Source organism: Acinonyx jubatus, chromosome B4 (assembly GCF_027475565.1).
Source record: "Acinonyx jubatus isolate Ajub_Pintada_27869175 chromosome B4, VMU_Ajub_asm_v1.0, whole genome shotgun sequence".
NCBI classification, from domain to species: Eukaryota; Metazoa; Chordata; class Mammalia; order Carnivora; family Felidae; genus Acinonyx; species Acinonyx jubatus.
Genome location: NC_069387.1, coordinates 24,169,192 through 24,185,337, shown reverse-complemented (window position 1 = coordinate 24,185,337; position 16,146 = coordinate 24,169,192). Strand labels below are relative to the sequence as shown.

Sequence of the window (16,146 nt, the reverse complement as noted above, 5' to 3'; positions counted from 1 at the left end):
TTCAAATCCCAACATTTCCTGGCCATGTTACCTTGTGACATCTTTCTGCTAATACCTACTCACGGAGAGATGCTGCAATTAATTCGGAGAAGTTGCGTAAAGGTCTTAGCTCAGAGCCTAACACACTGTACACATTTAATACAGTCTTTGCATATCTATAGTATCTACAGTATTTAATGTCTACTCAGTCAAGGTATCTTCTGCTTTAAGATGGAGCCATGTTTTCCAAAGGAAAGCTTGTGCACTGTTGGTGGGAATTCAAACTGGTGCAGCCACCATGGAAGACAGCACAGAGGTCCCCCTAAAAATTACACAGAATTCCCACATGATCCAGTAATTCCATCACTGGGTATTTACCCAAAAAATATGAAAATAAATGCTAATTCGAAATGGTATATGCACCCCTATGTTTATTGCAGTATTATTCACAATAGCCAAAATATGGAAGCACCTCAAGTGTTCATTGATGGATGAATGGATAAAAATGCTGTGGTACATATACAATGGAATATTATCCATTAAAAAGAATGAAATCTTGCCGTTTATAACAACATGGATGGAGCTAGAGAGGGTAATGCTGACTTTCTAACCGAAACAAGTCAGTCAGACAAAGACAAATAGCAAAGGATTGCACGTGGAATTTAAGAAACAAAACAAATGAACAAAGAAAAAAAGAGACAAACCAAAAAACAGGCTCTTAACTACAGAGAACAAACTGCTGGTTACCAGAAGGCAGGTGGGTGGGGGGGGGTGGGTGAGATAGGTGAAGGGTGATGATCAACAGTAACATTTCTCTTGATGAGCACTGAGTAATGTATAGAACAGTCAAATCACTATACTGCACATCTGAAACTCATGTAACACTGTTAATTATACTAGAGCGTAAATAAATCAATAAAAAGGAGTGTCAAAGAAAAGAAGCATCCAGTGCTATCAGATGGTGGGTGCCAACATCTCTCCCAATAATGCCTTCATCTGTGACACTGTAAGTATTTGAAGTCTGGCTAGGACTGTACTGAAATGGGTCCCAGCAAAGACTTTCATTTCCCATATTCTCTTTTTACTGTCGGTCTGTGGGCCCAGTTGCTATTCTCTCCCCAAATGTCCATTCTGGGTAAGTTGTGACATGTATCCACCTTGGTACAGAGCAGACATTTATAAATGCTACATATTTCATATAGGTACATGGTGTCTGAAGGGTACATGGGAATATGAAGTGTCCCAAAACCAACCAAAACAGAAAAGTCCTAAATTCAATAAACTTTTTAAAAACGAGCCTTGCGGATGAAAGGAAAACATAATAATTACTGTGTGACTGGAGAAGTCTCTAAAAAGGACAGTGAGTAGATAGATTTTGCTCAGCTTCTCTAAACAATATGGGCCCACCCATGGCACGTGGAGTCAATCAGTGCAGGAAAGACTCATGAAGCCACAGAACATGTCAATTTACAGGGGCTAAACTGGCCGGAAAGGGAGAAAACTGACTGGGCCCAAGGGCTGCAGGGCGGAGAGTCAAGCAGTCATGGTTAGTGCTGAGATCCTGACTCTACTTCAAGAAGTCACATTAAATCAAAGTTCAACGTTTCTCTACTTGTGACATCCTCAGGCCTCTTCTCCTTGCTGTGACCTTCTACCCCGTCCAGGTAGGCTCTCCCGGGCCGGGAAGCAACTACCGTAGGACTGAAATCCGGTCCACTCTGAGCATCAGCCCTACACGAAGCCTCTTCCGCCTATTCCGAGCCTATCTGGATGCCCTGGATCCCAGAGCGCTCAGAGCACCTTTTGCTCTTAAGTCCTAATTAAGAGCGCTCCTCCGGAAGCCCTGGGTGTAAATCGAAAGGAAACAGCTGCATTCGGTCTCCAGGCTACACTAGGTCCACACGCCAGGAGACAACCTGGCTGCCCTCCCTCCACTTTCCCTGAGACCAGCTCCTCATCCACCGCTATTTCCCCAAACCCCAAAGCGCCTGGCCTCCCTCCACTTTCCCTGAGACCAGCTCCTCATCCACCGCTATTTCCCCAAACCCCAAAGCGCCTGGGTCCCCAGGACCGCGCTTTGCAGACTCGCGCAGGGCGCCCCAACATCAGGCATACGCCCGGCACCCACCCTTCCACATCCCCCGGCGGGGCTCGGGCCCATCCAGCCCCGGGTCCCCATTGCAGCGCAGCCTCCCCCTGCCCCGGTGCACGTGCCGCCCGTCCCCATTCCTTCATCCGTGCGGCTGTCATTGGCGCGGTGACCTCTGCGCCCCGCCGCCGCGCCCGCCTCAGGGCCTCCTCACCTGCACGCCGTCGTCGGCAGCGGCGGGCGGCCCGGGGGGCCCCCTGGGGCCCAGGGAGCCGGGGCCGGGGCTCCGGGCAGCCGGCCTCCAGGAGCAGCAGCGCCGCCAGGGCCACCGGCACGAAGCCATGGGGTCCGAGTCTGAAAGCCGCGGTGGAGCGCTGGCTCCGCCTATGGCCGGGCGGTCTTCCCCCCGGGACCCGGAGCCGGAAACTTGGCACAGGAAGTGCTTCTACCTCGCCCCAGGCTGCGGCAGCTGGTTCCAGAGCGGGGCTAGCGCCACCGGCGCTTCCCCGGAAGGGCCACGCGGAACCTTAGGCGCCACCGCTGCCCTAAACTTGCGGGGGTGGCCCCTTGCCAGTCCCCGTAACTAAGCGGGATATTTCACTTGGACGAGCAGTTTCTCCCGAACTCCTGCCCACCCTCCGGGGAGCTAGGAGCTCCCATCAGACATAGCCAAAAAAAAAAGGATCTTTGGGGAACCGGCTGTTAACAATTGCCACCGTGCGCCAGACTCTTGTTCCGCGCATTTAGACAGAGCTATGACTCAAAGAATCAGATTCCGGTTTTGCTGTCTGATCCGGGGTCTCGCGTTTCCACGGCTGCTTCTCTTTGGCGTGTCCTGCCCCAGCGTTGTCTGCTGCCTATTGCTACCTGACCTCGAGGGAAGTGCCCACCTCTTGCTTCTTTCCAGAAACAAGTCGAAACACGAGCTGGGCTATTGTGAGACAGAAGCTAAGTTAGCCTTGTCTCTCGACTTTTGGACTCTGTCCTCTGAGAACCTTTTAGGTATATGGTGGCATAGTTTGGCGGTGTTGCTCATAACTGGGTAGGAGTCCCACCCGTGGGTGTACTGAGCTGTGTGAAATTGCTTAGTATTTGGTAATGTTGGATGTAACTTGCCAGTGTGGGAGATACGGGAGAATGTACAGGATTAGTACCTGATGTGAGTTAGAAAGACCTTTCCTTAATTCTATAGCCAGATCTACTTCTCTCATGATAATGAGAGAACGCACTTACATCAAATCCGTGCTGCAGTCATTCAACATGACACAAATAGGGCCAATGAGAGAAAGTGTAGGCATTTTGGATACAGAATGAAAGAAACATCTGTCTTCAAAAAATTCACCGTTATGGGGAAACAGACCAGCAAAATAGGCAACTGCAATTCTCTGATTTTTTTTTCCTTTTCTTTTGAACCATGCTTTTTGCATTTAAAAAGTGAAAGTGCCCGTGGTATAGCTGAGCACATTATTTTTATATTTATATTCAAAGTTATTTTCTACTGAATAAAAGCATAAAATAAGGCTTATTTAAATAAGCCAATTTTATGATTTTTCCCCCAATCTTGAAAAGTAGTGTGTAAAAAATAATGTGAGGTGCTTTACAAATAAAGGTTGTTTATACACATCTGTGGCTTATCTTGATATAGCTCTGTATATTAAATATTCAGCAGGTACAATTTGCCATGGTAAAGTGTAGCAATAAATTATTTACAACAATGCTACTACTTAGATACTATCATTTGCCCTTTTTCACACACAGGGAAACATGGAAGAGTTACATGTCTTGCCAAGCTCCCAGATACAGCACTACACCATTCTGTCAGGCCATTTTCATTTGGAGATTGTTTTCCAGGTTAAAACAAATATCTGGCTCTTTAAAAAAGAAATTTTATGGCTAAGTATACAGCTTTATGCAAGGCTAAGTTGGGGAAGCAGGTGAAATTTGTGAAGGTTTCCAACGTTATGGATAGCTAAACTTTTGATGAAGAATAACCCATCGATAGGACATGCAGAATACAAGTAGTTCTTTTGGCCCAACTAGGCTAAACATGTGTATAGGAAGTTAAAACCACCGAGCTGTGTAAGGAACTGCCAAAGAGCCGACTCTTGTGCACAGGCTAGGAACAACTTGGGTTGTTTTGACTGCACTTCTAGGAATGAAATAACCAGTACTGACTGATATAAATGGAGCAAGTATGTAATTGAAAGCATTTTTGAAGTTATTTTTTCAATGTTGGAAAGTTGACTATACTTTAAGACATTTTCTTTCCACAGTGATGATACTGTTCAAAACATTATCTATGGTAGGACCAGGTGTTATACAGCCAAGGAGAGACTGTATACATAATACTATGTACATCTTAACTGTGTCTTGATTCATAATACTGCATGAAAACATCTCATCTTGATGTTATTAGATAAATGATCAATTATCAAGGTGACTGTGGTAAGAACATTTACTGAGAGAAGAGGTTCAAACATAGTTGCGCTGAAAGGTTAGCGGTTTTTGTGGATTTCATATTCTTAGGCTAAACCGAATTCTAAAGAATTTAATTTTGGAATTATTGAAATCTCTGAGATGTTAAGATAGAGACTTAATATACATTTGGAATTTTCTCTTGGGTTTGTAGTGTATGACTGATTATTTGGGTAAAGTGTAGCAAAGGTAAGGAAGGGTTGGGTGCCTCTGAAGCAGCTGGCCTCTTTTTTTCCCTGACCAATGATCACATATGACTGACTAATCAACTACCGTACCAAAATGTGAATCAGTCAGTACAAAATCATGAGTATTAATGAACAGTATATATAGCCTGTGCTTTATTAAAATGTTAGGGCATCATAAAAAATGCATAAATTATAATTTAGTCTATTTCCACACAGTGGATCTCTTAAAAGAGACTCAAATATATTGTTGGATCTTCTACTTTTAATCATATTGTCAGGTTTTCTGTGGCAATGCTGAAATCATTTGTTTTTTGGTTGGCTACCCATTTGTTCCCCATGATGTGCCTTCTTTACCATGTATTTAGGGGAAAGTGTAAAGGTTAAATCTGGTCCACATTTGCCTCTTTTTATACTCCTACGGGAAAGATAGATGATCACTCTTATTTCTGTTACAACTTGCCATTTGGTTCACCTAGGCTTGAGTGGGACAAATAAAAGTTATGCCAAACAGTTGAACTGATTGTCCCAATGCCACCTTTCTCTACTGATTACAAATATCATTTTAATTATATAGAGCATTCTTAACATTACTTTGGACTGTTTCTGTGCTTTTCACTGAGTCCCTTTGGTCTTTGCAACTATCTTAACCTTTTAGTTATCATATTCTTTTATTGATTGATTGATTGATTGATTTATTGATTTATTGATTTATTTATTTAGAGCAAGTGGGGGACAGGAGCAAAGGGAATCTTAAGCAGGCTCCACACTTAGAGCAGAGCTTGACCTGGGTCAATCCCCACGACCTTGGGATCATGACCTGAGCCAAAATCAAGAGTCGGATGCTTAACCGACTGAGCCACCCAGGTGCCCCAGCTAATTGTGTTCTTATAATTTATAATATGATAGGAAAACTCCCATTTCTCTCTAAAAAATAATTTTTATTTTTCAAGATTTACACTTAAGATGATCTGTTTCTTCGGAAAACCTCTACTGGGATTTTGGCTGGATATCCATATGTTTATTAAATAATTTGACTACACTGACATCTTGATAATATCTCTATCCAGAAACAAAATTTTGTGTCCCCTTGTTTTGTAATTTTAGTAGTACACCTACCGTCTTCTGTTTGTTTTTTTGTTTTAACTGGTTGGTTTTAAGAAAACATTAAGATTTTAAAAATTGAATGTAAAGTAAAATATGTTGAGTATCTAAGGCATGTTCAAAGCTCTCTTTTTTTGTACAGCTTTTAAAATAAGGTAGGGGCGCCTGGGTGGCGCAGTCGGTTAAGCGTCCGACTTCAGCCAGGTCACGATCTCGCGGTCCGTGAGTTCGAGCCCCGCATCAGGCTCTGGGCTGATGGCTCGGAGCCTGGAGCCTGTTTCCGATTCTGTGTCTCCCTCTCTCTCTGCCCCTCCCCCGTTCATGCTCTGTCTCTCTCTGTCCCAAAAATAAATAAACGTTGAAAAAAAAATTAAAAATAAATAAGTAAATAAAATAAAATAAGGTAGATGTGCTTTACTACGTGTTTTATACATTTAGTAAAACATCTGTTGCCTGGTATTAGAATTTATGTGCATATCTGTTTCCTTCAGTAATTACAATTTTCTGAAGGACAGAAAGAATGTGATTAACTGCCTAATATTTTTTGGTTGGATTCCATTGAATTGGCTGTTACTATAATTGTAAAATTGTAATGCAGCTCACCTCCGCTTTATTTATACATTCTTATTTATAAATGTGTTGTGCATCCTGTTGGTCTCCTATAAATGAAAATCCTTGAAGACAGGGTATGTGTCTTGGTTTAAACTTTTTCCATCTCCCATCTTCTTGGGTGGTTCCATCTACTGTATTAGATGAATATTGGATAGCTATGGCTGAAAATGATAGAATAGGCTTTAACCCACGTGGGAAGAAAATAGCGGTATAAATTAATTTTCCTGAAGAACCGTAGCCCTTCTAAGGAATATTAATGCTATGTTTGCAATAAATGAGAACACTGAGTTTTTTTGTGTTTTTTTTTTTAATCAGCTGTGTTGCCAGTTGATCCTGTTAAAGAAAATTATGTTCGTAAAGTGAAAAACTGTATTTTTTCAATTGCCGTCCCTACTCCTTTGAAATCAAGAGTACGTCTTGTAGCAGTTTCAAAGGTTAGGCTTGATTTTTTTTCACAACACAGATACTTAATTCACTGTAAATTTTGTCTAAAAAGATGTTCATACTTTTTAGAGTTGAATTGTTAGTCAGGTGATAAATGCCTATCTTTGTGTTTAAAATTCACACACACTTGGAGTATGTCATTCTTAGAAATCACTTTTTGCTATTGTTTCCTGGAGCTAGTACTCCATTTCATCTTGAAGTTATCTTACAGGAAAATATATTTTTTGGAAGAAGGGGGGTAAGTAAGTTAAATTCTTAAAAATGGGCTCTAATAATAGATTCTAAATTGTTCTCTCATGATAGAATTGAATTGGGGAATAGAAATAAGACATTTTCTTTTTTTCTAGTTCCTTTAAAGAATATGAACTAGGAAAAATATTGTTTTACCATGCATCACAAGAAATACATAAAACATTTTAAACTAAGAACTAATTTTCCTAAACAGCGTAAATAATCATATAAAGTACGATACATCTCTCATGAAAAAATATTAATGTACTTTTGGAAGAGCTTCTTTTAATTTTCTTTCTTCCATCAAGTCTCCTTTGTTAAAAATTCTTAAAGGATTACTTAAGTTTGTAAGGCTTTTTTTGTTTGTTTGTTTTCTTGTTTTTTCCTGCCTCAGGAAGTTCTAGAAGATATTTTGGACCTTGATTTATCTGTCTCAGAAACAGATGATTTTATCCAGCTTGTGAGTGGTGAAAAGATAGTATCTGGATCCATTCCATTGGCTCACAGATATGGTGGCCACCAGGTAGGAGTAGCATCTGCATTACTTCCCTTATGTAAATATAAACAGTTGGTGGAAATGCTGTCCCATTAATGAAGTTACTTTGCATTGATTCCTTTGTTAGTGTATTGAGATGTCAACAAGGTGTTTCTAGAAGAATGTGTCATCCTAAGATGCTCATAATTAGCTGAGTGATTTCTTGCCCTGTTAAAAATAAAACCCAAGTTTCTTTGATGGAATTGAGAAAACCGGGCAGCACCAATATAAAATTTCTGTGAATTATCGCTAGGTAACTCATTTGGTGAAGTTTTGGCAAGAGATTTAGGTAAAGTAGCACAAAAAGTCAATATAAAATCTCAGAAGGATAAAGAGATTATAGTTTTGCCAGGACAGCTGTACAACAAAGTTTTAGAACTGCTAGAAGCTGCTAGAATTTAATTAGGACTAATTGGGGGTATTATGTATGTTGAAGCAATTAAGAATGTGCCTTCTAGAAATAAGATATTGAAGCAAGTTCAGGGTGTGGTGGTATCTGACTAATTAAAAAAAAGAGAAGGAACACAGGACTAATTGTTGAACTTGCTGTGACTTTCCTGTGAACAAGATAAGATTAATTTAACACTCTGGGGGGGTGGGGGCCTGGGTGGCTTAGCCGGTTAAGTGTCTGACTTCAGCTCAGGTCATGACCATGGGTTTGAGCCCTGCCTCGGGCTCTGTGCTGACAGCTCAGAGCCTGGAGCCTGCTTTAGATTCTGTGTCTCCCTCTCTCTCTGTCCCTCCCCTGCTTGCACCGACTCCTCTCTCAAAAATAAATAAACGTTAAAGACTCCTCTCTCAAAAATAAATAAACATTAAATTTTTTTAAAATTTAACGCTCTGACTGTCCCGAGGCTGGTTTACTCTGGAATAATTTTTAGGAACGGTAACAAAGTGTAATAGGGTGGGAGTAAGGATTAAGTTAGGAAACATGAAAAGTGCTTCCATGATACCTATTATAATAATGATAGTATCAGGCTCTGGTCTCTTGGGGGCAGGTAATTCCTTTCAGATTTTTGTTGCTTTCATTCCTCAGTGTCCTGAGAAGCAAAAGCATCATAGAAGCTAAGCTAACACAAGCTTGAGAAGCAAAGTGACATAGACCACTAATTAGAATTGAGAAAGACTTTAAGGGTCATCTGTGACAAACTTGAACCTCAGTGTGTTGATCTGTAATGTGCAAGGGTTGACCAATACCATTCCAGGAGTTGTGAGAAGTGCTGTGGCAAAGAAATCCACTTACTTTAACACTCCATTTTTCAAACATACTTGACTGCAGGGTTTTATTGTGTGCTGTTCTTAAGGAATAATTATTAACATTTTGCTGAACTATGTTTCTCAATTTAGAAACTTCTGGACTATATGATCCTTATGGTTTTGTTTTGTTTTGTTTTGTTTTGTTTAGCTCCCAAATATAGGGATCCCGTGGTTCAAAAAGTCATTCCCCATATAGGTTAAATTTATTAGCATTTTGTACCAGTACTCACGTGTACTGTTAAAGTATGAATGCAAACCTTAAGCCCTGCAGAGTTTTGTTAAGCTGTATTTTTTTGTAGGTTTACTTTGTAATATAGTAAGTTAGATGAATCTTTTATCAATTTCACATTTCATCTCTTCTCTCTTTATAATTTGAAATTACAAATATTTATAAGGACGGCTTTGTCCTTTTGAACAATAAATGGTTTCTCTTTTATTAACAGAGAATTACCTTCTTATTTCCCCTGACTTCACTCCTGGCTCTGGATTCACCATTCTTTCTACTTCTTTTTCACAGTGTGGCATATACCTAATGTATTGTCAATTTTAGAAATTGCCGAAGCACCTCTCAGATTTGTGCTCTTAGAGGTATTATGTAGCTGAAATTAATGGTGATCTGTTCCTGGTTAAGATGAAAAAATACCAGGTAGATTTTTCTCAATTTCATGTTTTTCTCTCAAAACTATAAACATAGTTTAAATATTTCACAGCTGTTTATAGAACTCCGTTTATGTGCCAGGAGCTATAATGGTGAATGAGACCTGTCCCCTTTGTTCAGATTGTTAATACTCTAGGGGAGGGGACAGATAAAGAAACAAATTCTATAACATCCAATTATAGAACATCAACAAAACATGAAAGGGGTAAGTATAGGAGTTATGGGAATTCACAAAACCACCTTCCTAGTCCCAGAAAGTCAGAGACCACTTTCTGGTGGAAGTTACATGCATGTAGAAAACGGAGTCCTGTCCAAGTTAGCAAATCACTGTTAGCAGTAAAAATAATTACCAACTTAGGAGCACTTGCATATAGTACAAAGCATTTCTTAGCATTCATTCTTACACCTGGCAAGGGTTATCTCATTTTACAGAAATGAAAGGTCAGCCTCAGTGGGATTAAGTCACTCAAATTTCCATAGGTAGTAAGTGGCATAACTGGGAGTTGGGCAACTGCAAACAGAAAAATTTGGAAACAGTCAATCATGCAAGTTCAAAAGCAATTTTTTGAGTTACAAGTATGTTCCTGATTTCACACTGCATGCATATAATATTGGCAAACCTTCTATGAATAAATTGTTCCTAGTTCATATTCTGGAATTAAATAGATCAATAGATCAGTTCTAAGTATTCTACACCTAACAAGCTTGAGCTCAGCTGTAAGATGATGAAGTTAATTATATGTCTTAAATTTATATTCTTAAAATAAATTTCACTTATGTTTTATTGATTGAATTTCATCTTCACCTTTATTCAAGTTGTTGATTATTATAATCCTAAAAATGCCATTCTCAATTTAAAAAATTCTCAATTAAAAATGTACCTAAAGTACCTAAAACCATCAGAAACAATTAAAAAAATTTTAATGTTTATTTATTTTTGAGATAGAGCAAACAGGGGAGGGACAGAGAGAGAGGGAGACACAGAATCCAAAGCAGGCTCCAGTCTCTCAGCTGTCAGCACAGAGCCTGACACGGGGCTTGAACCCATGCACTGCAAGATCATGACCTGAGCCAAAGTTGGATGCTCAACCAACTGAGCCACTCAGACATCCCTCAATTTTTGTAATGTTTATTTTTGAGACAGAGACAGAATGCAAGCGGTGGAGGGTCAAAGAGAGAGGGAAGATAAAGAATCCAAAGCAGGCTCCAGTCTCTGAGCTGTCAGCACAGAGCCTGATGTGGGGCTCGAACTCATGAACCTCAAGATCATGACCTGAGCCAAAAGTCAGACACCTAAACGACTGAGCCACCCGGGCACCCCAACCCATTCTCAATTTTGACAAAAAAGCTTTGGCTATAAAATTACTATGAAAGCTTTAAGGGCTAATAAGCATGAATAATTTCCCCTTTTCTCCTTTAGTTTGGGATCTGGGCAGGTCAGCTTGGGGATGGAAGAGCCCATCTTCTTGGAACTTACATGAACAGGTACCACATGTTTTCTGGTGTAGTAGCTTTTCTGCTGAATATTAACATGAATCTTCTAATACTTAGATTTCTTTGTTGTTGAAGGCAGGGTGAAAAGTGGGAGCTCCAATTAAAAGGCTCAGGAAAGACCCCATATTCCCGGTACAGTTTGATATTTTTTTTTAGTCATCTAAATAAAAATTGGTCTTGTCTTAATTACAACTGAATATCTTTTTTGTCTTATTTCCCTGAGAAATGGTGATGGCAGAGCTGTACTTCGTTCCTCAGTGAGAGAATTTTTATGCAGTGAGGCTATGCACTCTCTCAGAATTCCAACCAGCAGAGTTGCAAGGTAAATCCTTTTTCCTCAAAGCTAACTTTCAGGACTGCATCACGTTATCTCCCAACGTGTATCAGTAAAGTGAGCAGACAAATCTCTGGTAGCATGATTTCTCAGTGTTTCTGATGGTTTTAGGTACTTCTTGGTGGCTTGCCAGCAGCTAAGTGCTAACTTTAATTGTTGGATTCTCTTATGTTTCAGTCTGGTTGTAAGTGACAATGAAGTATGGAGAGATCAGTTCTACAATGGAAACATTGTGAAAGAACGAGGTAACAATGGTTTTTAGGAGACTTACAATTAGCCTAAGTTCTTAAAGAGTAACCGATACTGGACAGCTCTGTGTCCGGTCTTCTTAAAAGATGGCCCGTGGTTCTTCAAGATGTAATTGCCGCTTTATGATGTTACCATAGAATATCCTTTCTCACATCCTTATGTGCGTAGCCCTTTGGTTTCAAAGAGCAAACATCTGGGAAGTGAACAAAAATGGTTATGGATGGCCAGCAAAGTGTTACAAAGCCAGGGCGCCAAAGTTCATACGCTCCCTTCTGAGGAGAGACCCTTAGACCTTTCCTCACAGCCTTATTGCTCTTACTTCATGCTCGCTTCCAGTCAGTCGGTTCCACTAGCTTTTTCCTCAGCCTTTAGTAGGTCAGAAATAAAAAAAATTAGGAAGAGGTGAGAAGTGTGGAAAGGGAAACAGTGAGAGAAACTTGACCCTGAATCTCTGGGCAGGGAGGAGAATTGAAAATCAGTAAGGAATACATTTTATTTCTTTGTTGTTTGCTTATTTTTTAAGTAAGCTCTACGCCCCACGTGGAGCTTGACCTCACTACCCTGAGATCAAGAGTCACATGCTGTACTGACTAAACCAGCAGATGCCCTAATAATAAACTTATTTAACAACTTAAACAACAGAGTTATTGAGAGCTGCTGACAGCCCTACATGCTCTCTCGGGTCCTGTGGACGTGACCATATAACAGAGCAGGATTTTTACTGATGTTCTCAATGATTCACTAAGTGCACGCTATATTCTTAATACTTCATGCCTGATATGTTTTGACAAGATTTTCATAAAAAAACAATCCCCCTAAAGTCTTCATGCTTAAAGGAACAAAGGATTATTTATCTTTGAGATTAGGAAGGACTTTAGTAGGGGGAGAAGGGGAGGGGCCCATGGAGTAGGGAAAGAGGGAGCAGCAGGTGTGGTATTGGATCCTGGCAGAGCAGGACGTTTAGTTGCCTGGGATAGACTTCATCTTGACATCTAAACACACATAAGTACAGCATTCCTTGTGAGGGAAAAAAAAAACCCCGTGAATTCTATTTATTAGTTGTTTTACTACTATAGTCAGGACAGAAGGCTGTGAACACTAACACAAAAATGCATAGACTCACATTATTTCTTTAGTGTATGCATAAGTTAGAACATACATAAACATTTATTTATTGAAGTTAATTTTCAATTAGTTACACCAATAGAAGGCACTTGCAGGGACTATGCCACGGAAAGCATTCACGGATTCCCTGTTTCAGGATAAGTTACAGGGAAAAGGTCACAACAGAGGAGACTGGGAGTCCCATGTTTGCAGCCTGACTGAGCAGCCTTCGGTGAGGTTGGAGACTTGGTATTTCTGAAAGTGTTGTGGCTACTGACACTCTGATTCAAGGCTTAAAGAAATAGAGAAAAACCCTTGATCCTTTCTAGGGTATAAATTAGTTTTTTTCTGATAAATTCAGTTACTGTATTATTTTTTATTAAAATAATTTAAATTTGGAGGCACCTGGTTGGCTCAGTTGTTTGAATGTTTGACTCTTGATTTCAGCTCAGGTCATGATCCCAGGGTCGTGGGATTGAACCCCATGTCAGACTCCACACTGAGCGTGGAGTCTGCTTGAGTTTCTCTCCCTCTCCGTCTTTTTCTCTCTCATTCAAATAAATAAATAAATAAAAATAAAGTAAATAAAATAATTTAAATTTTAAGAAAGCCATATTATGCTATATTTGCATAGTTTAACTTATGCTGAAATGTTTGTTTTTCAGGTGCTATAGTGCTGCGTGTTGCAAAATCATGGTTTAGAATTGGATCATTAGAAATTTTGGCTCATTATGGTGAACTGGATTTACTAAGGTTAGAAAATGAGGTTTTTTTTTTTTGTTAAATGACAGAAGACAATTAAAAAATGCTTATATACATGCTGTGAAGCTAAAATATCTTTGGTTTTCTTATAAGTAAAACCAAATATTTCAATAAATAATTATTTTTAACGCTATGTGCCTAATATCACGTGGGTTTTCTAGGAAGCTAAAAGAAGTGTGAGACACAGTAGACCCTTTCCCCAAGGAATTTTTAATCTCAAATGCAACTATCAACTGTGGGGGTCTGTGCCATTCAGAGACCTAGGTGGAAATGACTCAAACCCCCCACTTCTGCAGCCTGCAGAGCTCGAAAGATCTCCTTATAACTTCTGGGATTCCCACGGTTTTGACATGTGTGAGATGCCTGTTTTGCTCTGGGTTGACCCAGACTTGAAACTTAGCCCCTTCAATAGGACAAAAACAGGGGCGCTTAGGTGGTTTAGTCGGTTAAGGGTCTGACTTCGGCTCAGGTCATGATCTCACAGTTCATGAGTTCAAGCCCTGCGTCAGGCTCTGTACTGACAGCTTGGGGGCCTGGAGCCTGCCTCAGATTCTGTGTCTCCCTCTCTCTCTGCTCCTCTCCCACTTGCACTCTGTCTTTCTCTCTCAACAAATAAATAAACATTAAAAAAAATAGGACAAAATGAACCAAACAGGAGAATTTACACAAAGCATTTAAGAACAGGTGCATCTTAGTGAAGATTTTTCTGCAGGGGAGACAGAGGATTGCTTCAAAAGGGCAAAAGCAATTCTTCCCCTTGCATCATGCAGTACAGCTTCCAGCATTTTCTGATATCTTGGTGCCTGTGATATCTGTGCTTACAAAATTTCATCTTCCTTCAGCAGACTTAGCAAGATGCGTTTTCAGAAAAAAATTTCTTCCTTTAAGAGGAATTCTGTTTCCTTTTGTTAAGATAACACAGTTTTAAAAACATAAAAATTCTCATAGGCAAACTAGAATCATTAGGAACGTGGGTCCTATATTGTAGTTATGAGCTTAATAAATCCAGATTCCACCTGGTCCACCAAGAATATGGAGAGAAAAGACATTGAGGGAAATGAATAAGCAAAACAGAGAAGTCATGACATTGGTCACGAAGGGTGTCTGTGTCTCTTACGTTAGCAAGTGTTTACTGAGCTCGTGGTCATCCCTGCTTGTTGAGAGAGTTGTCTATACTCGCTGGGCATTATTTCTAACTTCCCATTTGTTTTTTCGTTCACTTCTGCTTGGATTCTGGGTCTGGGTCTTGTCAGGATTTGCATAGGGTGCAGCATACAGCAGGTGCAGGACATGTACACTGGGTATGTACTGAACTAAGCTGACTCTGTAACATAATCAGATGGAATCTAATCCTATCTTAGAAACACATTTCCAGTTTTAACTGGTGTTGAGGAAAGATTTCTCTATGGCTGTTTTGGGAGTAAAATCTTATTTCAGTTTTTAAAAATTTAAGCTTGAATCAAATGGCTTCCTGAATGTCAAGGGTGGATTTAGATGGTTTGATACGGAGGCATGCCGATACTCTCCCCTTCTTCTCTCCAGGACATTATTAGACTTCATCATACGGGAGCATTTTCCCTCAGTAGAGGTCGCAGAACCTAACAGATACGTGGTAAGTTTTTAAAGACAAAGGTGGTATTCGGTCTTCTCTCATTGCTTGTCAACGTCAACGGTTACAACTTATACCTTAAGAACTAAAGGTACGAAAGGAAAAAGAGCACTCTGAACATTTTGTTAGAGGAAGAGAAGGTGAACCACTTCAGAAACAAGACACAGATAAGAAAGTGGTTTTGTGGGACACCTGGGTGGCTCAGTCGGTTGAGTATCCAGCTTCGGCTCAGGTCATGATCTCATGGTTCTTGGGTTTGGCCCCGTGTTGGGCTCTGTGCTGAAAGCTCAGAGCCTGGAGCCTTCTTCGGGTTCTGTGTCTCCCTCTCTCTCTGCTCCTCCCCTGCTTGCACTCTGTCTTTTTCTCTCAAAAATAAATAAACATTAAAAAAAAAAGCGGATTTGTTTGAAAGGATCTAGAGAAAAAGAACAGATACTACTGCATCCTGACTCTAGACATTATTTTTTGTGCAGCATTTGTAACTTGGTCCTATGTGTTCTTTTCTCACATGTGAGATATATGGATATTTCTATATTAGTCATTCCAAAATACACATAATCCATAACAAGAAAACCTGTGATTTTTTCTTTTGTTTTCTTTCTTTCTCTTTCTTTTTCTTTCTTTCTTTCTTTCTTTCTTTCTTTCTTTCTTTCTTTCTTTCTCTCTCTCTCTCTCTCTCTCTCTCTCTCTCTCTCTAGGTTTATTTATTTATTTTGAGAGACAGTGTGAGCAGGGGAGAGCAGAGAGAAAGGGAGACACAGAATCCCAAGCGGGCTCCAGGCTCTGAGCTGTCAGTACGGAACATGACGTGGGGCTCAAACTCACGAACCATGAGACCATGACTTGAGTCTCAACCGAGAGTCAGATGCTTAACCGACTGAGCCACCCAGGCACCCCTAATTTTCTGTTCTTGTGGAAATATTTTGATCATTGTACCCTCTTTTACCCTCTTAGCAGTCACAGAGAATGGAATGGCATTATTTTTGTTGGCCATTCGTTTCAAAGTTTAAGAACTCACTTTACTT

The 16,146-nt window shown here is 40.2% G+C and overlaps 2 protein-coding genes across 13 annotated transcripts in view; one reads left to right on the top strand and one right to left on the bottom strand.

Moving 5' to 3' along the window:
- The window catches only part of PDSS1 (decaprenyl diphosphate synthase subunit 1), a 43,123-nt gene extending 40,580 nt beyond the window's left edge, over positions 1-2,543 (bottom strand). For all 9 annotated transcript variants that reach the window (XR_008299960.1, XR_003425265.2, XR_003425268.2 and 6 more), the window contains exon 1: positions 2,283-2,543. Coding sequence is in view for 6 of the 9 variants with exons in the window: in XM_027073683.2 (XP_026929484.1) it covers positions 2,283-2,411 (129 nt within the window). In the remaining 3 variants the exon portion in view is untranslated. The remainder of the gene's footprint in view (positions 1-2,282) is intronic.
- LOC106987548 (protein adenylyltransferase SelO) overlaps positions 2,492-16,146 on the top strand; it is a 35,554-nt gene continuing 21,899 nt past the window's right edge. For 3 of the 4 annotated variants that reach the window (XM_053225418.1, XM_053225417.1, XM_053225416.1), the window contains exons 1-9: positions 2,492-3,070; positions 6,760-6,878; positions 7,514-7,642; positions 10,990-11,054; positions 11,139-11,195; positions 11,287-11,385; positions 11,575-11,642; positions 13,416-13,503; positions 15,055-15,124. In XM_053225418.1, the coding sequence (XP_053081393.1) occupies positions 2,824-3,070; positions 6,760-6,878; positions 7,514-7,642; positions 10,990-11,054; positions 11,139-11,195; positions 11,287-11,385; positions 11,575-11,642; positions 13,416-13,503; positions 15,055-15,124 (942 nt within the window). In that variant the 5' untranslated portion in view covers positions 2,492-2,823. The remainder of the gene's footprint in view (positions 3,071-6,759; positions 6,879-7,513; positions 7,643-10,989; positions 11,055-11,138; positions 11,196-11,286; positions 11,386-11,574; positions 11,643-13,415; positions 13,504-15,054; positions 15,125-16,146) is intronic. The other variant, XM_027073677.2, reaches the window with a different exon arrangement.